This window comes from Taudactylus pleione, unplaced genomic scaffold, assembly GCF_031769625.1.
Source record: "Taudactylus pleione unplaced genomic scaffold, aTauple2 ptg000519l, whole genome shotgun sequence".
In the NCBI taxonomy this organism is placed as follows: Eukaryota; Metazoa; Chordata; class Amphibia; order Anura; family Myobatrachidae; genus Taudactylus; species Taudactylus pleione.
This window is the reverse complement of record NW_028284921.1, coordinates 1,688,688-1,712,513: the sequence shown is the minus strand read 5'-3', so window position 1 is coordinate 1,712,513 and position 23,826 is coordinate 1,688,688. Positions and strand designations below refer to the sequence as shown.

The 23,826-nt window shown below is 42.4% G+C and overlaps 1 protein-coding gene across 5 annotated transcripts in view; it reads right to left on the bottom strand.

Moving 5' to 3' along the window:
- The window catches only part of LIMCH1 (LIM and calponin homology domains 1), a 265,674-nt gene that overhangs the window by 71,068 nt on the left and 170,780 nt on the right, over positions 1–23,826 (bottom strand). For all 5 annotated transcript variants that reach the window (XM_088450569.1, XM_088450571.1, XM_088450570.1 and 2 more), the window contains exons 4-5: positions 6,855–6,961; positions 2,462–2,492 (exon numbers count right to left, since the gene is read on the bottom strand). In XM_088450569.1, coding sequence (XP_088306695.1) covers positions 2,462–2,492; positions 6,855–6,961 — 138 coding nt within the window. The remainder of the gene's footprint in view (positions 1–2,461; positions 2,493–6,854; positions 6,962–23,826) is intronic.

The window sequence follows — 23,826 nt, the reverse complement described above, 5'->3', positions numbered from 1 at the left end:
CATACCCATTGAGGGGTATGCTAGAAGGTCCACTAACATGGTAATTCCACAATTTTAAAATCTCTAACATTTCTAGCTGAATATTTGCATTGCAGTGCTCCTCTTGGCACCAGGTCCTCTACACTACTACAATCAGGTAAAAATAATAATTTTTAACAAGTGGAGTTGTTATGAAGGTGTTATTGGAGTATGAAGAATTTGTTAGGAATAACTTTCTATACTGTGAAGTGTGTGGATGCTAGCAGTTACCTTACCATAAAGCCCTGCACTAGCCAACATATTCTGTCTCACACAAGGGGTTAAAGAATCAAACCTTCGATAGAGTAGGGATGGCCATCAACGGTTTTGCAACCATCGACGGTCTATGACCGCTGGAAAGTGCTTTTGCCATTGATGACGGGCAGCCAATACAGCACCATTAATGGCGGTGCCCAATGTTGGGAAAACATCGATCGGCTAGTTGATTATTAGTTCCGTGCATGCACAATAATCAACAATCGATGGCTCACTCATCAATGGTTTCATGCTGATGGTTGAAAATCATCAACCAAAGATGGTAGAGACATCGATGGCCATCAGCACAAGAGAGGTAACATGAAGAAGTTGCCCATTGCAAACAATCAGCTTCTGTCATTTATCTATCACAGTCTATAAAAGACAGACGTTGTTTTTAATGCTATGGGCAACTTCTATATTTTAATCTCTTTTGAAGGTGTGATACATCTCCCTCAAATGTCTTGTAACTCCTAATATTCTGATAACTTATATGCTGAAGTGTATCGATCCACATATACAAGATGAGTCTCCCATATCCAAAATACGGAATATTCCAAAATACAGAATTTTTGGAGTGCAACTAAGATAGTGACACCTTTGCTTTCTGATGGTTCAAGGTATAAAAACTTTGTTTGATGCACAAAACTATTACAAATATTTTATAAAATTAACTCTGGGCTATGGCCCTCATTCAGAGCCGCTCGCTAGCGGCAGTATGCTCGTTCCGAGCGATGTTCGCACATCTGCGCATGCGTACGGTTTTTAGTACGCATGCGCGAACCAGTCAGTGCGGACGAAAATTGTTTGTACGCTATATAGCGAGTGCCTGCTATTTTGAGTGACAGAATGAGGCGTATGTGGGTGGTAACAGGGGAAGGTGCTTGAAAACGGGGGAGTGGAATTCGACCGCAGGCGTGCTTAAAGGTCAAAACGGGCGTTTTAAGGGAGTGCATAATTAATACAGCAGCGTCATTGACCACGTCACTTGTTTTTTTTTTAACTCAGAACTGCTCGCAAAATAGTGGTTGAAAAAACCAACCTCAAGAATAGCGAGCAGTTCATACGCTGTACGATGTACTCGATTAATCTAATAAATAGCGGACATGACGTATGTTGCGAGCGGCCAGGGGGCGTTTTTATCAAATAAACGAGCGTATGTTTTGCTCGCTCGTTCAGACTTAGAGGTGTGAACAGACTGCAATGTGCGAACGGATCATTTGAATAGCCACCCCTTGTTTTTGAACGAACGACCGCAAATAGCGAACGGCTCTGAATGAGGGCCTATGTGTATAAGGTGTATAATGAAACATAAATGCATTCTGTGTTTAGACTTGGGTACCATCCCCGAGATCTCTCATTATGGTATGCAAATATTAAAAAATACAGAAAAATCTGATATCCAAAATACTTCTGTTCCCTAGCATTTTGGATATGGGAGACAATTTAATATGCAAGCTATACCTAACTCGCAGTGGACAGACATTTTTTTGAGCTGATCCAGAAAGCCTCCTAAACACTCTCTTCGAACAGGCGAAATCACTGAGGAATGAGGATCATTATGCCTCATGCCTCAGTGGTGCTGCTAGCTCATAGTAAAAAGTTATGCTCAACACCAGCACAGACCACAATATTATGGCCTCCATTATCTGCAGGAGACAGGAATCTGTTAGAAATACATTTCAAAATGTTATGACAAATAATAAAATGAAAGCAGTGCTTACTGAATGTATTTCTGATAAGATACTCAACAATATCTGGTTTGTTTATTAGAGTCATACCCATCAGCATTTCAGATACATGAATTGGGACAACTTTCCCACAGCGGGACACAATCTGGGCAGATGGGTAGTATGCTGAACTAAAACATCATTAGTGTTGATTCCTATCTGCATGGAGTTTGTTTTCCTAGTATGTGTGTGGGTTTCCTCTGGATGCTAATGGCAGCGTAATAGGATCCTACCTAATTTGGACCTAGTGTGTTTGTGCTCCTATTTTAGGGAATTAGATTGTAGGTACCACTCGGGATGGGACAGATATACCAGAAATTCGTACTGCACTGTGCAATATGTTGGTGCTACATAACCAAATGGCAATAATAAAATTCATATATACATTTAGGATGATCAAAGTACTGGTTATTACTATTTACATGCTTAATTATCATTATTAGTAGAATTTTACTCACATTTCGTAGTTTCCTGTTGCAATCTGAAAGCCTATGTGCAGAAAAACGAGTAATTAAAACCAGTTGTAAGCTCTCTTGCACAAGTCAAAACAAAACAATTTTGTGGCCTGGCCCAAAATTTCTGAGAATGCAGCCTGTCAATCACCTAGAAACTAGTTACATCAGTAAGGCACCAGGCACCGCTGTGCCTCATGCAGAGATGATGACAACTCCTAATGAAATAAATAAACGTAATATGGTCTCTGCTCAAAAAATGGCAGTCTCTATTGTGTGGAGGTGATAAGTACATTATAAGTTACTACAGTATTAGGCAATTCATAAAAATAGGGATGCGGCTAAAATGTCGACAGACGGGATTCCGGCGGTCAGACTGCAGGCGCCAGAATCCTGGTGTCGGCATCCCGACCGGCAGAATCCCGAAGGTAAGTAGCGGGTTTGGGGGGAGAGTTAAGCACTAGGGGGACGGTTAGGGTTAGGCACTAAAGGGGGAAAGGTTAGGTTTAGGCACTAAGGGAGGAGGTTAGGGTTAGGATACCGAAAGTGTCGATATTCTAACCCGGTCGGTATGCCGGTGTCGGGATCCTGAACGCAGGCATCCTGTACGCATCCCCATAAAATAATAGCAATGTATTGTGCAAAAGAACAAATTCACAAACGCTGCAAGCCATAGAACGAAGAGAGGTGCCAAGAATATCTGTGCACACATGCCTATTGACACAAGGTCATGAGAGGCTAACACAGACTGCACGCCTGTACTCCTCCATCAAATGCCTGATTAAAAGGTCACACAGACTAAAAAGTCTAAGTACAGCACAGAGTGTAAATTAACGAATACTAACCCTTTCCCTACAATTCGCACTGCAGTGACCAACAAGTTGGATGCCTGAACTCTGGTGTGGATTAAAAGATCTATACTATTTAGATACATAATCAAAAGATCGACACCAACTGGTAGACAGGCAAAAGGTCGATAGGTACAAAAGGTCGACATTGTCAAAATATCGACACACATCGACATGGATGAAGAGCGACAGGTCCAAAATGTCGGCAAGGTCAAAAGGTCGAGATTGGTATGATCAACACAAAAAAATTTACACTTTTTTTTGTAACCCTAATCTTCACCCTAACCCTCCCCTTGGTGCCTAACCCTAACTGTCCCTCCTAGTGCCTAACCCTAACCATCCCTCCTAGTGTCTAAACCGAACCATCCCTCCTAGTGTCTAAACCTAACCATCGGGGTAAGTGCCTAACCGTCCCTCCAAGTGCCTAACCCTCCGGTAAGTGCCCAAATGTGCCTCCTAGTGCCTAACCATAACCAGCCCTTCTAGAGCCTAACCCTAAACCTCTGGTAAGTGCCTAAAAACATTCGTTGTCCATTTTTGTGTTGACCTTTCCAATGTCGTCCTTTTGTACCCGTCAATCTTCATTCACATTTTGACCATGTTGACTTATCTCTCGTCTACCAGTTGGTGTCTACCTAGACACTGTCGACCTTTTCATTGGTCTTTCTATTGACTGCACCCTGAGGCACATTATACACATGTTTCTGTAGTAAGTGTAATGAAGTCCAAATTAAGAATGGTGGAAGCGGCAGCTTAATAGACAGCAAGTTGGATATATGAATGACTTGTGCAACTGCTCGGTTTCAGCTGCCTTCTCTCCAACTGTATGAGTAGAGTGCAGGGGCAGGCGCAGTCTTGAGGGAGCAATGGGACTGAATGTTTCACCTAACATAAATCATGGCCTACTTGGTGCCTTCTAAATTTTTGAACAAAGTGGTTATCGGCAGCTGAAAATCACAATCAGGGCAGGTACCTTCCAGCATTCCAGCCTAATGGTAACTAATAGTGCCCCAGTCTGTTTGGACCTAGGAAGATAAGTCCGTTACATGAGCTCATGCAAGGTGGCCACCGGAGCACCATGGAAATCTGAAAAAATTATGCAATACTTCTCCCTACTCGTGAACCAGAGTCTTGCAATTCTTTGTACATGGAAACAAACAGCTAAGTTAATAATTAGAAACTGTTTCTGAATCTAGGGGAACCAAATGATTGGAAGAAGAATGAGGTGATTTATACCTCTAAACTGGGGCCGGTTTGTCTGTGCATAACATGGGGAGTGAGGTCCTATCAAGTTAGGGGGTGTGTTTGTATTTAAGGCTTTGGCTTGCTTGGCCAAAGCCTCTTTTGTTGCTGACTTCCCACCCTCCCTTTTTGTTGAGGTTATATTTGGTGACTCGCTACTTTGCCTGTTTTCTCTTTAGACAGGAAATAACGGCAGGTCACCAGTTCCGGTGTAAGTATGTTTTGGTTGCGCTCACCTCCGTTGACTGGTTAGTTGGCTGCACCACATTGTAGAGGCAGCGTCACCACCCTACCGGGAGGGTAGTCAAGACAGAAGGTTGAGTGGTTACCTTTGTATGTTTTGTTGGTTATTGTGCTTTGTTGGATTGTGCTTATGCTGACCGTCCTTTTTCTTCACTTTTGCTTAAAGTTTTAATTAACAGCTGACATAATTTATTTGCTAATCGTTGTGTCCATGACTTTAGTATTTATAGTTATGGTTAAGTATAGTTATTGTAAGTGATGTATACACGACACCGTCAGTCGATAGAAGGTTTATGATCAAAGAAAATCGAATCCGTGTGAACATTTTTAGCGAGTTAGAATTGTCGGACTCTGCCACTTTGGACGCAGCAGGCTAACACTGTGGTATTTACAGTTGATTAATTTAAGATGCTCAAAATATGAGCGCAATATTATATAACATACTGCTGTTTCCCACATACATTATTAATAGGTTCCATACAATTTTATTCTATGTTTTACTATACTAGATGATGTAACCTAGTGGCTACTTCGGTTCTATCATTTAATATAGTTTATAAGCACTTTGTGTCCCTGACAAGTGCTGTTCTTATTATTTTTTTGCTTGTTATGTGGTGGGGCTGGCAATTCCCCAAGTTGGCAGCTATTTTTACACTTTCCTCCCCTCACGCCAAAACTTGACAATATCACTGGAGGAGTGGTCTTAGGTGGCTGGGCTGAAATAAATTTTCATTGGAGAATATGTATGCGATTGCGTTTCCTCAAAAAAATATATACTATTATCAGGGCCAGATTAAGCATATGGGGCCCGAGGCACGTAAGGCAGTGGGCTCCCACTGACCCCTGGCTGTGCCCGATGTGTGCCCTCTCCCTCTGCATCTCCATGAGGCAGCAGCTGCAGAGAGGCAGACTCCGGAGCCCACTATTGGGCAGCAGACAGCCAGTGATATACCCAGTTGCTGGAAAGGCCGCTGCTGACAGGCTGGTGGCTAGGGACGGCCACCGACCATCAGTGTGATTACACATTGACAGTTAATTACCGATGGTCAATGGTTTTGGCATCGATGGCAGAGATCGAATGGTTCTCTTCCATCGAAGTCAGAGCAGATCCCAATGTTTTTATGTTTTATTTACATTGTAATCCGCTAATCTCCACCCCCATTTTGATTGGCCTACGGCCATCCGCACCCCCCTGCAGCAACGGTCATCGAGTGGTGTAAACCATCAATGGTTTAGTGCCATTTATGGTAATCACCGATGGAACCATCGATGGACAGCCCAATGGCCATCCCTACAGGTGGAAGAGATTGGGGACATGTAGAATCTGTCCCTGGACAGCACTGACAGAACTGGGACAGAGCAGCTCCTGCTGGTGTTGGAGGTGGGCTGCTGAGTGTATCTGGCCTGCCCAACTATGGAATTGTACAATGCAGGAGTGTGCTCCGGAGGGGCCTCCTGCTGAGATTGGGGCTTAGGACACTCATCGCCTGTGCTTCCTCCTTAATCCAGCTCTGTATATTATAACACAGCATGTTCCTTAACAAAATCATGAAACTGGATATTACCTAAATCAGGAATCCAAATTATGTTCAACCCGTTCATTGCTGAATTGGGCAATAAGAGTACTGCCTGCCATCCATAGACCTTAAGCAGAAGACTACAGTGGGATCTAATAAAGAGGTGGAGATCAACTGAGTCCTGTAGACCTGGGAGTAGTGGGTCTCATCTAAAGATAGCAAAGCTAGAGGCCCATGATAGGTTAAAGAGGAATTATCCAAAAGTGGACAAACCTCCTTTTACATACCATGTAGTGTAGTAACTGTCATTTCCAGTGGCTGCTCAAGAGATGGGGCTGCAGCAAGGTCCAAAATTCAAATAGGGGAGCCATACCAATTGCCTGTTGGTGTATCTCCCGTATTTGAATTTTGGACTGCTCTGGAGCCACCACTGGTCATTTCCCATTTAATGAACTTTTTGAAAATAAGCAACATGACTTGATCATTCCAAATAGGAATCATTGTTTCATGATTGTTATGTAAGCATGCAATGGCACCGCAGTTACCCACCTGACAGTTGTTCTGTTCGAGTTGTCCTGTAGATCCCCTGGGTCAAAAAGCTGCGATTCTTTCAGCCCGAGCTCTTTACAGCCACGCAAGAATAAGGTTACATTATCCTACAAATATCAAAAGACATTCATTAAAAAATATTTCTCATTATAAGATTAACGTTAATTACATTTTTTATATTTTAAGGATACACATTATTGCTTAGTAACACTGACACAAAAAACCCACAAAAGAAAACCAACAAAAATAAATAAAAAAGTTCACACGCAAAAGTCTCATATCGGAAATAAAGTGCACTTACTGTATAAACAGGACACATTTCTTCTTAAAAAATAATGCCTGTTCAGATTAATAACTAAACCACAATAACAAAATAGAGTTTGGAAATACAATTTCCAAAGGTTTTTTTTTCAATTATTTTCTTAAGTGTAAGCAGCTTAAGGGTTTATACAGCAGTCCTAGAAACAGTTGATGACAAGTGGACATTGCATGTGCATGGGGTTATTAGGACTAGACGGTTTCCCAATCTCTGATAAGACACTGGTCTATGTACTAAGCCTTGAAGAGAGATAAAGTGGACAGAGAAAGTATCAGCCAATCAGCTCCTAACTGTCATTTTTCAAACACAGCCAGTAAAGTGAGTTAGGAGCTGATTGGTTGGTACTTTATCTCCATCTACTTTATCTCTAACCAAGGCTTAGTACATATACCCCAAAGTACCAACCAATCAGCTCCTAACTGTCACTTTACAGGCTGTGTTTGTTCTATGTCCTAGGCTTAGAACATCTCTCTCATGTTCAAAAGACCCAAGACTCAAGACAAACGGTGGAATTTACTAAAAGGAAAATGCAGGCAAAAATCAGAAAACTACAGTTTTGGGAATTTGGCTGCATTGTACATATGTACCAAGCTCCGGAATGCAATAAATTCCGGCGTTTGGACACGGTAGGTAAAGCCATCTTTAGATGGCGTTACCAAATTGCAGCCTATGGGCTTCTTTCCACAATTCCCCCTGAGAAGGATCCAATCGGATCCCTCCCAGGATACGCAGGACGCCAGAGGGACTTCTGGGTCATAAACACGGAAGTCCCTTTATAGTAAAGGGCAGCTCTTATCGGGAGCGATTTTCTAGGTACATACCGCGATATTACCAGTATGTACCTAATAAGTGGCGGAATGTACAGCTTTGAGGATGCAATGCTTAGGACATCCCAACCTCAGCGAGAAAAGTCCAGCAAGACAGCTTGGACATTCAGACTACAATCTACTATTCTCATTATGGTGATCCTCAACCCATGGGGCCACTAGGTGTTGAAGGATACCCAAATCAGAAAAAAAATGTGATACATTACAGAGCTTGGATCCGGTCGGTAACGCCATCTTTCGCGTTCTGCTCTGAGAGGGATCCAATCAGATCCATTCCAGTGTCCTCTACGATGCATGCACACGGACAGCTCTTATTGGGAAAGCTGTCCTTTGTGCACTTCCAGGTACATACAGGCATTGTTAACGCGGTACGTACCTGATAAGTGGCAGGATGTTCCGCATCGGCTTAGTATATCCCGCCCCGAAAGGTGATAAGTGAGAGTAAAAAGGCAGTTCAGTTTAATATTTATTTTATGCTAATTCCTATACAGCACATATAATTTTAAAAACTCCCGTCCAAAGAACAACCAGGTGATTCTGTGAAGCCGTGTAATTATCACATAAATAAATGTAGCACAGACAGCACCAAGTATAGAAAGTATCATAGAAAGCATCACTACAATACACAAGCTATAACACCACCATCCTGCATAGCACAAAGAATGCCACAGGGAACATATATACACAATGTGTTGTACGGTGAAAGAGTATGTGCTTAATGTGTGAGAAACGAAAAAACATGGCATGCATATAATATGGAGAGAAAGATATATTTTTTAAGGTGTAAACACAATGAATGTAGATGAGAGGTACAGACTGGCGCTATAAAAATCTGAAGCAGCCTACATTGTAACAGGTTCAACCCAACAATCCAAAATGATAATGTTGCAGAAGTGTATTCACAATACCCCACACATAGCCACATAAGGACTGATAAATGCAGGCCCATAAAACAGGCAGCACGTAAATGAAGCCATGTGAATTTGAGGTGGGGGGTGACTAACGTAGGCAAAGTCCAGCAGGGAACACGTTTGCATAACTGCAAACAGATGCAGATCAGCGTGGAGATGTACAGAGGACTGTACAAGCCAAATTACTTGCGGGTATCTGAGGGCAGGTGTAAATACACGATAATGGTAAAGGTCGTCAGCACAAGCGAATGGCTTGTAATTGGCTGATTGCGAATGTGCTGCTTACGCAGCTTGTTGCCTTCTTAGATGCTCGTACCCATAATGTGTTTTTTATGTGTACATGTTTAACTTGTTTTTATCCATACTAAAGATTGTAACTAATATATTAGAGGTTTGGTTTTTGTTATTTTCATATATTGAATACATCCATAACAAATTAAAGAAATGGTTAAAAACATGAGTGAATGTACAGTATATATGATTTATGCCGGCTGTAAGCCTGGTGCATGAGCTTCTGGCTCAGAGCCGCAGATAACTCGCTATAGTTCTCATTTTACATATGCTGAGCTTGCGGCTATTACTTTATTTAAGCCTGCGCAATTATGTTCAAATATCGCAGAGTCCTATAATGTCACCTTAAAGCCACATATGAAACCTCCATATAACCATATGCACCTCCCTTATACCACAATCCATTATCGCTGGTTTCCAGTGACAGGTGAACAGATAGAAGTAGAACTTACTTTAGTTGAATGACAGGTTACACAATGCTAACAGATTGGTTGTAATATGCACAAAGTTAGCATAATGTAACCAAGCATTGCACTAATTATACTTTTTTATACTGCTTTATGCCGCTAGCTAACACTATCCGAAGATGAGCCTTGGGGACCAGTGAAGCTGGACAGGCCCTGCTGGATATCCGCCAGGTTAAACTACGCAAATACATATATCACATTATCCTTATGCTGCCCATCTACTAGGCGATTTAATTGTGTGATTGAATGATAACGACGTCGTTATCGTTCAATCATTCATGACATCTGGTGACATCACTAATTGGGGCGTGGCTACACGGGACACTCCCGATTACTTTACTCCGGGGGAGTGTAGGCTGCCCCTGGCGACTCTGGCTGGACAACAAGTGGGGGCGGGACGGATGAGAGGGGGTGGTGCTGACAAGAGGAGGATGGCCGGAGGAGTGGGGTCCCCCGAAAGCTTAATCCGGACCTGGCTGTAGTGTACTATGGCCCTGATTCAGAGCCGGACGCTCTGAAAGAGCGCTCGCTCTGAATCTGGGCGTTTTTTGTGTTTTTTTGTGCGGCTTCCTGGCCGCTCGCATAGGTGTGGGTAACCACCCACAGCTATTGCGAGCAGCCAGGATGATGGTCGCGATAGTCAAGCCATCGGGCTTGCGACGAGACCCTTGTGGTAGGGTCTCGTGGCCGCAAGCACCAGAGAGCTTCTGGCTCTAATAGAGCCATAAACTCTCCCACTAACATCACTGGTGATTTCAGTGGAGCCTCCCACAAACGGCAGGCGTTCGCTTGGGAACACCTCCGTTTGTGAAGCCACCCCCCCGGCCAAGCCTACCAAAAGGGGAAGAGCTGTCAATCACCATCGACAGTTCGCCTTTTGTGTGAGACCCGGAGCGACAGAGCACCCGTCGCTAGCCGTGTCTCGCGTAAGCGCATGATGGAGCTGGCTCCGTCGTGCGCATGCCCTGTGGGCAAACCGACCCGGTTGCGAGCGCTCAGCGCTTGCGACCAGGTCTGAATCAGACCCTATAATCCTATTTGCAGTTCAAATTTTAAAGCTTTTTTAATTCAACCTGCAAACATTACTGTATGCCAATTGGCTGTTTGCATGGAAAATCGGAAGAAAAAAAAAATGATAGCCATATAAGCTGCAGTCACTATTGTAGCCATGTAAGCTGGGACATCCTAAATCCGGTTCTCCTTGCTTGAATGTAGATCAAATTTGAAAGCTCCAAATTCAATAATCTATTGCAAATGTTTTAACTTTATAGTAAAACAGACTAAAAAAACCAGCTGAAAACAAATGCAAGCATCTCTACTACAGCAGATAGATACCAGAGTAAATCCAGACCACAAGCACATATCTCTAACATGTTGAAACGTATCCATTACATTTACTTTCTCACAAACAAATTTGTTTTCATCTCAGCACCTGGGGGCTGGGAGCAAGTAATAGCTGCAGAGATGCTAATCACTTTATTTCATAAATAGGCCCTGCTCTCACACAGGGGGAGATGTATCAAACCATCTAAAGAGGATAGCTGGATGAGCAACCAATCAGCTTCTAGTTATCTTACAGAATGTAACCTATAAATGATCACTACAATCGGATTGGTTGCTATGGTTAACACATCCACTTATTCTCTTTAGAAGGTTTGATACAACTCCCCCAGAGGCTTCTGACGGAGTAACTCACAACTTAAATTACCACTGAAGGATCTACAACAAGACCAGGGGCTATTTGCAATATGTTCCAATCTTCAGCCGCTTTGGGGATTTATGAGAGTCTCCCCGTATTTTTAAAGTAGCAATCATTTTAAAAGGCTAAACCAAGCTGGTTGAGCCTTTAAAATGATTGCCACTTTAAAAATACGGGGAGACTTGCAAAAATCCCAGCAGCGGCTGAAGATGGGAACCTATTACATATAGCCCCAGGGCTCTGGAGGAAGAGACGGGAGGGTGTATTTATCAACGGGAAAACAGCCCTAAACAGTTGTCAGGAATAGGGCTTTTTCCTATTTATTAAGGCCGGTAGCGAGTGGCCCCTGTTGCACTTTTGTCAGTTTCCAAGAAAAATGCAAGATGTTAACTTGGGAAGACGGCACATGCCCGGGAAATAGAACAGGAGCGTCCTATAAGTGAACATTTCCCCATCTTCAAGACAGAGTTGTGTGAACAGTGATGAATTTACCACTTGATAAGTTGCCAGCAAAGGCCTGTATTCAGTTGTAGGTGAAAAGTCCCGGACTTTTCACCTACATCGCGTGTTTTTGGCGAAAACACTTTCCATGCGAAAAGTGCTGTCAGATTTGGGGAAATCAGCCTGACACCCCCCCCCCCCAAAAGATGCACTGACATGGGGGATCACTATGGATGCCCCCGAATAGCCCTGCTGAAGGTATTTGGGGTACTTAAATGATGTCAATAGCTGCTATTTAGCGTCTTTGCATAAGTGGTGAAGAATAGCATTTAGAAACTTCTTTTGGTCAATATAAGTAGTCACATCAAATTTGGGGTAGTTGAAAATGAGTGCAAGCATATGTAAAAATCGCTAAAGTGAAGCATTAAAAAGCGCCAAAAACGCACCTGCTGCAATAAAAAAAGAAACCTCCTCCATACATGCAGACCCCCCCCCAAAGGCTATTTTGCTGGTTTTAGAATTTGCACCCCCACTTTGAACTCTTTCACCCACATTTTCTAAGTGTTTTTTTGGGGTGTCCTATGTGTTTTGTTTCAGTGTTTTTTGACGCAGTTAGCGTCTAGGGGGTGTCCAAAGAGTGCAGGGTGGTTGCCGCAAGTTTGCACCCCAAAATCCCAATTCTGCACTTGTTTCTGCCGAGTATTCATTGGCGAATCTTTTCCGGGTGTTATAAGGCGCAAACTTTTCACACCGGCGAAAAATCGGACAAATTGAATACGGGGATAAGTGGAATCGGTGAAAATGATGTCATTTTTCGCCGAGAACGGCTTTTCGACGCTAATTGAATACGGCCCAAAGCTGGCTATGGTGACGATGTTATGAATCTCTGATTTCTCCACAGATTGCCTTTTAATACATAAGGAGAAGCAGTAATTAGAATTTTTTTTATGCACCACTCTATACTTTGTCCCGCTAAGTCTACCTAGTGTAACTATTGCTCTAGAAAGGGAATACATACCTCTCATCGACAATCAATAGGTCAATAATGAATATTTAGAGGGAAGAATGGCAGTAGCATTATGCAGACATGGTTATAATGCTAGTTAAGTCATTTTAACCGTGTCGGCATTATAGCTTTAAACATGATAGCAAAGCATCATGTTTAATGTCAATGCCAGCATGATTAAAATGCTTTATGTTGCATTAAAAACTGTTTGGGCATAATGTCACCATAATAGTCCCATCAGCATATTCACTATATTGACAAAATGACTGCATACTCTAGAACTAGAGACATTTGAGCCTTTTCCTTATGGCACCTAGCTTAGATTATCTTTATAACCCCCACAGACAAGTGATAGAAAATGGTGCAATGTAAAATGAAGGATCTACATATGCGGCAGCTGAAACACAACAATATCGGACCTGACGTTCCTCTATTTCAGCCCTCACATCCCTATTTTACCTTTTTGTTTTATAGAAAAAAAAAGCTTCCTGTATAGAGAGATATCTTCACATTCTTTACAGTTTACAAAAAGGACATTCCAGATGCCATTATCCCCATCCTTAACATTCCTGCCTGTATGGAGAATGGCTAAACACAACCATGGAGACTTGTAACATGTGGAGGAACCTGTCATGCTGTCTAAATAGTGTTGCGTTGAATCATGACTCCTGCACTGATGTTTTATGTAGATTACCACCTCACCAGCAGACACGCAGCCCAGAGGTTTGATGTTCCCCAGGTGTAAGGAGAACTATATATGGTATTGTTACAGTTTGCCAATATGGTGCTAGGATTAAGTACTTTATAGAAGATGAAAGTTTTAAGCAATTTGCAATAAAATGTATATACATGATCACACAATTTGTAAGCTATATGGAAAACTGTGTCAGATACGAAAAGTTTCTGTTTCGTGACTATCGGTTCCAGGTGCTTTAAAGCTTCTCTTATATTACCATTTTGTTACCGATTGTAAAATCAGAGGTGAATTTTCAATAAAATGTGAATTTAAATGTTTAACTTTACATAAACCTTTGTGTTTACACAGAGGATAATTAGCCTCAACCATTAAAATCAGTAAGCTGTTATAACAGGAGGATCAGATTGCCCGGATCTTGAACCTTTGTGGAGATCTGTTTGCTCTATGATTACAGAACTCATTGTTACCCCTACCGCCTTGTTGGCTTTTTTTTTTTTCATGTGTATTTTGGTTGTATCTTTTCAGATCGCATTATTATAGGTCATATGCAGTGATTGCCCAGCTTTGGTATTCTACCAACATTTGTAGCCTCTCCCCTATTGTTGCACAAATCCATAGACATTGTGAAATGGAGATGGCAGGATGCGCATATTCCACTTTGGCCTTTTCCCCCATAATGAAGTGGTTCAGTTGGACTTAAAGATGGCCATCGATGGTCTATGACCGATGGCAAGCTGGGTTTTCTTTTGCCATCAATGGTGACGCCCATCCAATTGCTGAGGTCTGCGCATGCGCAACACTCAGCGATCAATAGTTAAACTATCAATTGTTTCCTACAGACTGTTTTAAACCATTGACCACCAAAGGTGCAGTCTTCTCTTCAGTACTGCTAGATTGGGTGGTAGACAGTTTCCTGCCTCTCTGTTGGATTTTTGGATGCTTAAAGTTACCTTACATAACAGTTTTGTAGTTATGCATATTGTACACTTCAAATGCCTACTTTAATGTCCCTGAGAACCTTGTGTATCCCCTCCCCCTATTGGTTTGTTCTTGTCCCTAATTTCACAATTGAAAGTTTGATAAATACGAGTAATATATAAAAAAAAAAAAATGGAGGCTCAGAAAGATATACAGGAAGGATAATCACTAGTGATAGGACTGGATGTCTGCATGATATAATGGCAAAAACCTAAATCAGAATTTATCAGATTTCAATAGGAACATCTGGAAATGGTCACCAATGAAATAAAATCGACCTATCACACTTTGTTTGGCCCCATTAATAAGTTTAAATGTGTTTATTATTCATCTCAATAACAGACAATTGTGTGGCCACTGCTGTACAAGTCTCTAAAAATCTATCCAAAATGTATCTGTACAATTTCTAGAAATAACATTTGAATTCTAAGTCTGACAAACGCATACAATGTTCCATTTCACAACGCAAAAAAGAAAAGTTGGCTCTTACCAATAATAAGATTACTAGTTTTGGCTAATTATCATAGTTTATTGGCTTAATATGAAAGCTAATTTGGCTTAATTTTGACAGACAGACAGAAACAAGACTTAAAAAATGCAGTTAAAATAATCTGCATTCATGTTAAGAAGTGAAATGTTTACAAGGCTCTTTGTGAGTCTGCCAATTGGCTCTGGTGTCTTAAAGTTTAACAAACAGCTTTACAGAGGTGGCGATCTAAAATAAGATTCAATGTGCTTTTTTTGTTTATCTGAATGACTTCCGTACGTGAGATACCATAAATACGCCTAGATTTATTTGTTTTAAATGCATTTCACATGGTTGTCACTATGTGTCCTGTATTAATCCTCTGCTACATCCAGCAAAATACCGGAAATCCCACATCGCTCTTCCCTTTTAGCGGATGACAAAGATGGATTTTTAGGAGAGTTTTTCTCATTCTGTAAAACAAACAGAATTTTTTATTTCCCATTGATTCACAGCTCAGTCACCTCCTGGATCATACTGCAAAATAAACTAATCTGCATCTCTGCAATAAATTGATGAGCACCGTAGATGATTTATAAAAAGGAATCCAGAAAAAGTTAATTTGTCATCTCTTGTCAGGACAGAATACCCCTTTACACCTATTTTTTTACATTTAGCTTCATGGAATATCCAGTGCAATAGTTGATGTATTTGTAAGGTCACAAGTTCCAATATTTGTATAATATGTATATCAGTAGGGTCGAGGCGATACGCTCAGCCAGCCCTGCACAGCAGAGAGGCGCCAGGCTCGAGAAACGTCGCCACCTTATCTACCTGTCGGACACCTGCTGAGATTTTGTTACTAGCGGGGCGCCCGGCGGCTCCCTTCCTGCAGCCGGAGGTAGGTTTACTAAAATGGAAGGCGGTTTTCCCTGATCTTACATTAGAGACCTATATGAAGCTCAATAAACTTTTAGTCTCAGCATCATATATGGATATATATATAAAAATATTGCATAGGGCATACTTCACCCCAAAACTAAAATTTGTTATAGGAGAAGCTCAAAATTCAAACTACTACAAATGTGGAACCCCAGATATAATGCATTGTTGATGGTCTTGTTCTCAAATCCAGTCTTTTTGGAAATCTCTCCAAACTTAAAAGTAATAATTTTTTGAAAATAGAGTTTACGATTACTAAGGAATGGGTTTTTTGGGGTATATATCAAATCTCTATGGAGTGTAGATTATCTAAATCTTTACTTGGCAGCTGCTGCAAAAAAAAAACTATTCTGTCACACTAGATCTCAACAGAACCTAGTCCCATACATTTATTTCATACCAAATTTTATTTTTTATGGATTGGACTGAAACCTCTTTATAGAAAGAGAAAATGACAAGATTTTTTTTTTATGTTTGGCTCCCATATGTCTCTACAGTTTCAGATGTTACACTACAAAATGTGTACGATCTCGACTCATCCTTTCCAACAACTGTCGTGCATCAGGGCAGATCAGATGAGCAGGTCAGACTCTGGGCCTGATTCAGAGCCGCTCGCTGCTAGCGAGCGCTCGCTCGTTCTGAATCAGGGGAGTTTTTTTTTTTGTTCTCGTCAGGCCGCTCGTTAAGCAGTGAGTGACCACCCAGAGCTTTTGCGAGCGGCCTGGCGCCTGTCGCGATTATCGCGACCATCGGGCTTGCGAGGAGACCCTGTGGTAGGGTCTCAGCTCTCACAAGCCAGAGTGGACTCTCTGCTCTAATAGAGCAGGAAGTCCACTAGATGTCAGTAGGGCTGCCCACAAACGCCAGGCGTTCCTAAGGGAACGGCTGCGTTTGTGCAGCCTCCCACCCCCTCCCCGCCTACAAAACGGTGCGAGCTGTCAACCAACATCGACAGCCGCCCCGGCTTGTAGCGAGACCCGTAGCGACGGAGCAGCCGTCGCTGGAAGGGTCTCGCGCATGCGCAGTGGGGGACCATCAACCCGCTTGCGAGCGCTGTGCGCTTGCAAGCGGGTCTGATCAGGCCCTCTGTACACAGCACTCAGGACCGATTACAAAAAAAAAAATCAATATAAGGACCCGAAAATCGGCTGCTCGACCAGATTATTGCACAGTGTATACCTACCTTTACAGAGTAAAACACACATGAAGACATTGTCAAATTGAACCAAAAACCTTTTAACTGTCATTCCCAATTTGAGTTCCACAAATATATTTGTATTAACTGCTCGAAAAGTATTATTGTAAGTCCTGCTGCTATACACAGCATTAACTGTGCTGGCATTGGATAAAATAAAAACAATGCATCTCAGCAGCTTTCAATAAACTAAGGGGCTGGGTGGTCTCACTATGCAATTTAAATTTCATTACCCAGCGCTCTGAGCACACATCAATCGAACATGTTATCGCGGTTTCTTCCAAACATCAAATTCCTGGCTTACACATCTGCATGACTGATCTGTGGCAGGGGGACAAAGAGCTGGTTCTACATTTATCCCCCTATTATCTTTCTGCCATGCACAAAAGAGAAATCTGCACCTAATAGACTTGCTTACTCACTCTGCTGTTTATGGGGTGATTTTACACATACATGCATAAAGAGAACAGCATTTTGGTTCCCCTAAATATACAACATTGTAGCACAGAACCTTGCCTTGCTGTTATTTGATTGGTTAGGAAACCAGCACCCACAAAAATGTATACTGAGATTGAATAACCAATATGGGAAAAAAAGAAGAATGCATTCCTTGCTCCTTGCTCTAGGAACAATTCCTAAAAATATTCAAAACAAGGTGGTCTGACATGACAGGAACTGCTCGCTTCTTTTGTTAACTAGAAACTGGAGCAGTATCAGCCTCCTCAATGTTACCAATATTAGGAAGCAGTTATCACATAAAGGCTAGATACAGACAGCAACGAGTGTCTTTATTCTTTCAGTGTTCTACGATAGCTGCACCCCAAAATGATTTCTTTCATTTTTCTGCAACTGTGGGCATTATGTGTATAAAGGGCACTACTGTGGATATTGTGTATAAGGGACACTACTGTGGGCATTGTGTATAAGGGGCATTACTGTGGGTATTTTATATAGGGCACTACTGTGTGTCATAATGCGAATAAGGGACACTACTATGAGGTGTAATGCGAATCAGGGGCACTATGTGCGGCGTAATTTGTAACTATTGTGGGGCCACACCCCTTTTTGTGCTGTCCCTTTATAAAAAAAATGGGAGGAGGGTGCAAATCATACTTGCCTACCCCCCCGATTAGGTTGGCAGCCTCCATGTGTTTAATATAGGTCAGCTTGATTACAAATAATGCTGTAGGTATTATGTAAACAGACAATGTTTTTGAGAATTTTTAGCAGCATGATAGTTGCACCTCTGGACACTATTAACATGATACATGGGTTACGGATCATAAAATTGCAGAATTAACGCAGATCTATGCATCTCTATGTCATGACTTCTTTTGGGATACCTATGTGTGTACTTATATAGAACATCCGGACTGTTTTACAATTTATCATTGTGATTGTCCTTGGTTCTAACAGAGTACTAAGCAACCTATCCGTGATTACTGTACCATGAATTGGCATATCTAATTGAGCCTCGCATTTCACGAGTGCGCCCAGTCACGGATGTATGCGAGTTTCATGAAGTAAACTCCCTTCCGAAAACTTGCTCCTAGTTGAACTGACTCTTAGACATGTGGCTCTGGGCAGTGACATAATATCCCAGCAGCACATTCCCAGCCCATCGCTGACATTGGGGTGCAACAGCTGATCACTTCACTGATAATCGTTGTGTATCTGGCTACTTCTCCTCTATGTCAGCAGCCAACACTCAGAGAGGTCACAGTGGTCACCTTATTGACAATGGATGAGTGACACTATGTTATCACAGGTGCAGGGCAACCAAACCTTTGACACCTAGGCTCCTGGCTAGGTTTGCTTAACATTAGCTCCGGGCCCTGCTCACACTGGCACTTTTCACTCCATGTTTAAACCACAGCATATAAGCACTCAAAATGTAAATCATTTTTGTTTCTATAAGCCAAAAGAAAGGAGATGTTAGACAAGCATTTTAGTCCATCTGTTTTTTTCAACAGCATTGTATTGGCTTAATGTAATGCCTAGGAGGCCACTGCGGAGGTCAGAGGTTGGTTTAACCCTGACAAGGCTCCATTTACACATGAATGATATTGGGGTCTATGGAAGTGATTCATGTTATCTTTATACTGGAAAAAAAATGATAAAATGTTTTTAAATATTAAAACTTTGCTATGCAATTGTTTATTTGTTACAGGACTACTACTAATCAAATGCAGTTCAGAGAACAAGCAGAAGAATCATATTCCTCAAATCCTGCCAAAAGAATGAAAAACAAGGCAATATGAAAAGATTATTTTGAACAGGATCTGATAGAACTTGTAAAAACAACGCCATCCACGACTGTAAATGATGAACAAATGTTCCCAAAATCGATGTACTAATCACTGAATGCAGTTCCCCAGCATTCAAAAATCAACACAAAAAAAAAAGTGAAGATTAACAATATATAGATTTCACTTACAATTTCAAACAAACTCCTTATCAAACTTGTACACCCATGATACATACTACTTTCACCTTTCCAAACCACGCTAATCAAGGTTGTCAGCCTCCCAGCAACACTGAGCGTGCCCCCAGGATTTACCCTTTCACCCCTGGAATACCAATGACAATAACTCAGACTTAGTACACCTGTAGAATACTCTATGAATATATAAATTGTGTTTCATATTACAATAGAGAGTAATGTTTGCGTGTTTACCAGGATACATGCGGTGGTGGAACAACAGGAGAATGCAGTGGGAACAGTAGAAATGCCTGATCGGAACTCTGTCTTTAACCCTTTTACCCAGACTTGCACACAGAAGTAAAGTAATGCCAGCCTCAGTAGTCACTATACCCTTACAATGTACTTTTATCACAACAGTAACTAAGAGGCATATTTAAAGAAAAAGATGATTGTATATGTGTACCAATTGTCATCTTTTCGATGTGATGTTTCAATCGACCTCATTCACGACCTTTCATCCAAAGAACAGTGCCGATACGCACATACACACCTATACAATTTTACTTGCGACCTTCGATTCCCTTCTGTCTGAAATATCACAAATCAATGATTGTACCATCATACACACGCTCCCATTTCAGGTTACAGTCACAGTTAATGTAAACCTAATTACCATAACGGGTTGGAAAGGGGCATGATTAAATAGCCAAAACAAACACAGGGGGCAGGATGTACCAAGCATTGCATCCGCGATTCTGTACATTCCGCCACTTATCGGCTACATAGCGGAGAGCGGTAAGAGCTGTCCTTTGAGAAAGAGGGACTTTCAGGTCTGTGACCTAGAAGTCCTTCTAGCGTCCTTCTGCGCATGCATAGGATGCGTGCGCTGTGAGGGGTGCTGGGAGCTATTTGACTGGATACCTCTCAGGGGAATTTAGAATAGAAGCCCATAGGCTTCTATTGGGCAACAACATCTAAAGATGTAGTTACCCACCGGGTTGAAGCTCCGGAATGCTTCACATTTCATTTAGTACTTATGAGAAATGCGGTCAACCTCCGAGAACTTCATTTTTGGGGGTTTGCCCGCATTTCTGCCCTTAGTACATTCCACCCAGGAAGAGAACTGGAGAAAATCAGACCACCATTTTTCTGCTGCTGTGGTGGGTGAGGAATACGTTCTTTTGTTCGTTGTAATCACCAGTCATGGCTTTGAACAGAGAAGGCGGCTCTGGCAGGAATTGTTGCTGCTATGTTGGCAACACTACAGTCTATTCATAAGAAAGAGGAGCAAGAAACGTTCTTGCTGGACCAAAGAATGCCGCAAAGTCCATATCAAGCCAAGCAGGGATATTGGTCATGATTTGAGTAAAGGTGAAGTTGGACACAGCTGTTTCTTACAAATCACAGCTCCTGCTGAATTTGTGGCTAGGGGGCCCATTTATCATTGAATATTTGAGGTAAAATCCCCCAAAACACCCGTCTTCGGGGGTCTACCTCAAATATTAAGTTACATCCGGATGTATTAAAGAGGGATCGAAGCAGGCATCTCCGATACCTGCTGCTATCCCTCCATTCCCGCTGGCACCTGCTTCCCCCATAGGTTTCTATGGGGGATGCGATGCTGCCAGATTAACCAATATCCAGAATGTGATGCATTCCTGATATTGGCCCCCTCAGCTGACACCATCTGAAGAGGGCATTAGCCGCTGTAGCCTATGGGCTACACTGCACATAATTAGCCGGTGGAGGGATCCTTTGGAACCCTTCCCTGCTATGGCCGCCGCACATGTGCACACAGTAGGACTGCGCATGCGCGGCAGCCCCGGTACTGGCCAGCAGCTCTCCGAGCCTGTGTTCCTGTATGTGACGGATGATCCATCTGGATGATATGATAGCATATTGCAATGCGAGCATGGGCGGTATGGACATGCCCAGATGCAACCATTAATAAATGGGGGCCCAAGTATCTCCTACACAGGAGCATCATGTAATCACTGACCAGAGAGAGGCAACCCCAAAAGACATAAAAGCTAGCAAGCATCTGGTTAGAGGGTATGAGTGTGTAGCTAACAGATAATACGGTCTACTGATAACGTCCTTTGTTCTGAGTCATTGCACACCAATCTCTACAAGACAGGACACTTCCAGGCAGCGTTATAAAACACACAACAATACCTGAAACGTTTGTCCTGCAAATAAAGATACAGGTGTATTGTAAATGTACAACTGCATTCTATAGAACATGGGAAAAAAGAAAGGTATTTAAGACATATCAATATATTTTACGGCAGCATTTCAATATTGCTTTGTATTTATTTTAAAAGGTGACACACATGCTGAATTATATTCCTCCAAGTAATCACATCCTCTTAAATAAATCAAACTGGTGCTAGGCAATATACTCACTATCAGGCTATACAGATGAACACAGTGAGGAGATTTGCAGGGGAAGACACAATATGCTAACTTTATAATAGTGCGCATTAACCCTCTCTTACAAACAGATCAGCAGTCACACAATACGTCACGCCCCTTCTGACTACAGTAGCAGCGAGAATACTCAAACATGTTATTTTAGTACTCACACAGGCAACAGTGCTGTTTTTCTTTTCTATTATGGTAACTTCCCATTGCATCTAAATGTGTGGCACATACTTGTAACGTAATCCCTGCTACTGGTTAGACAGACAACAGCTGTCTCCATCCACAGCCATAAGGGCAAAAACAGCATTTAACTGTGTACTATTGGCCTTTAAGTGGAAGAATGGGCTTTATGTTTCATATAAAAGGTGCTTAGCAGCTTGTTTATTTCAATAAATTGCTGTGATCATTTTAGGTTTACAAAGAGAAGCATAAATAGACAAAAATGCTACCAAAATTGTTATATTACAATACTTACTCCCAATAACCTTGTTACGGCCTCTTAAGTCATTCTAAGGTTAACATGTGTCAAATGGAAAAGTCTGTTGAAGAGCAAAATCAGAAAGATCATTGCTGTTTTTTTGCAAGGCCAAGAGTGACAATTAAGATTTACTGTAAATGAAAAGGACTTAAATTGCCATGTCTGCCCCATGACGGACAGCATCACTATGCCACTGTAAGTGGGCTGGAACCTTACAGCAAGGTTAGTATTTCACTATTACATTGTGCATGGTATGAGTGGGAATGTCTGCCCCAAACACCGAACGAGAGGAAGAATTTATTTAGCTTCAAACATGTGTATCTATTCTGTATCCTATATATCAGCTGCTTCCAACTTACATTACCTCTGCTACACATTTCAGGAAGATCACACATCAGCACCAATCGGAAGAAGGGGAAAGTGCAGTAGAGATGGACATTGGAAGCCCGGCAATGAATGGTTGCTGGACTTCAGACGTCTAATCACCTCATGCAATGTCTAGTTGTCAGCACATCCAAACCATTCCAATGTATGGTTAAACTGTGTGCACGCTCAGAAGAAGCCAGAGCTTTGTACATAGTACATACACAATTTAACTGAAAACTGAAAGACGCATCCAATGGCTGGCAACCATTGACAACCTGGTATTCGATGGAAAAAGCACTTTCATCACATTGGGAACATCCATGATTGCTAACCATTGGTTTAGGCATGTGGGGAGGTCTGAAATGCATGCAAGGAGATCTGAGTGTCATATAAGGGGGCATGAGGCAATTTTGGAGTACATGTAAGATCTTAGGCAGTGGTTCTCAAACTTTGTCCTCAGGACCCCACACAGGCCCTGATTCAGAGCCGGGCGCTCTGACAGAGCGCTCGCTCTGAATCAGGGCCGTCCTTCTTAATTTTAGAGCGGCCTCCTGGCCGCTCGTATAGCTGTGGGTGACCACCCACAGCTATAGCGAGCGTCCAGGAAGATGGTCGCGATGGTCAAGACCATCGGGCTTGCGACAAGACCCTTGTGGTAGGGTCTCGTTGCCGCAAGCCCAGGAGTGCTTTTGGCTCTATCAGAGCCGAGAGCACTCCCACTGACATCACTTGTGATGTCAGTGGGGCCGGCCCCAGCCGGTAGGCGTTCCCATTGAAATGCCTGGGCAGCCACGCCCCCGGCACGCCCACCAAAGAGGGCGTGCTGTCACTCACCATCGACAGCACGCTCCCTTTGTAGCGAGACCCATAGCGACGGCTTGCCCGTCACTATCCGGGTCTCGCGCATGCGCACGAGAGAGCCGCCTCCGTCGTGCGCATGCACACTGGGCACGACGGAGCCGCCTCCATCGTGCGCATGCGCACTGGGCTAACATCGACCCGCTCGCGAGCAGGTCTGAATTAGGCCCACAGTTCACATT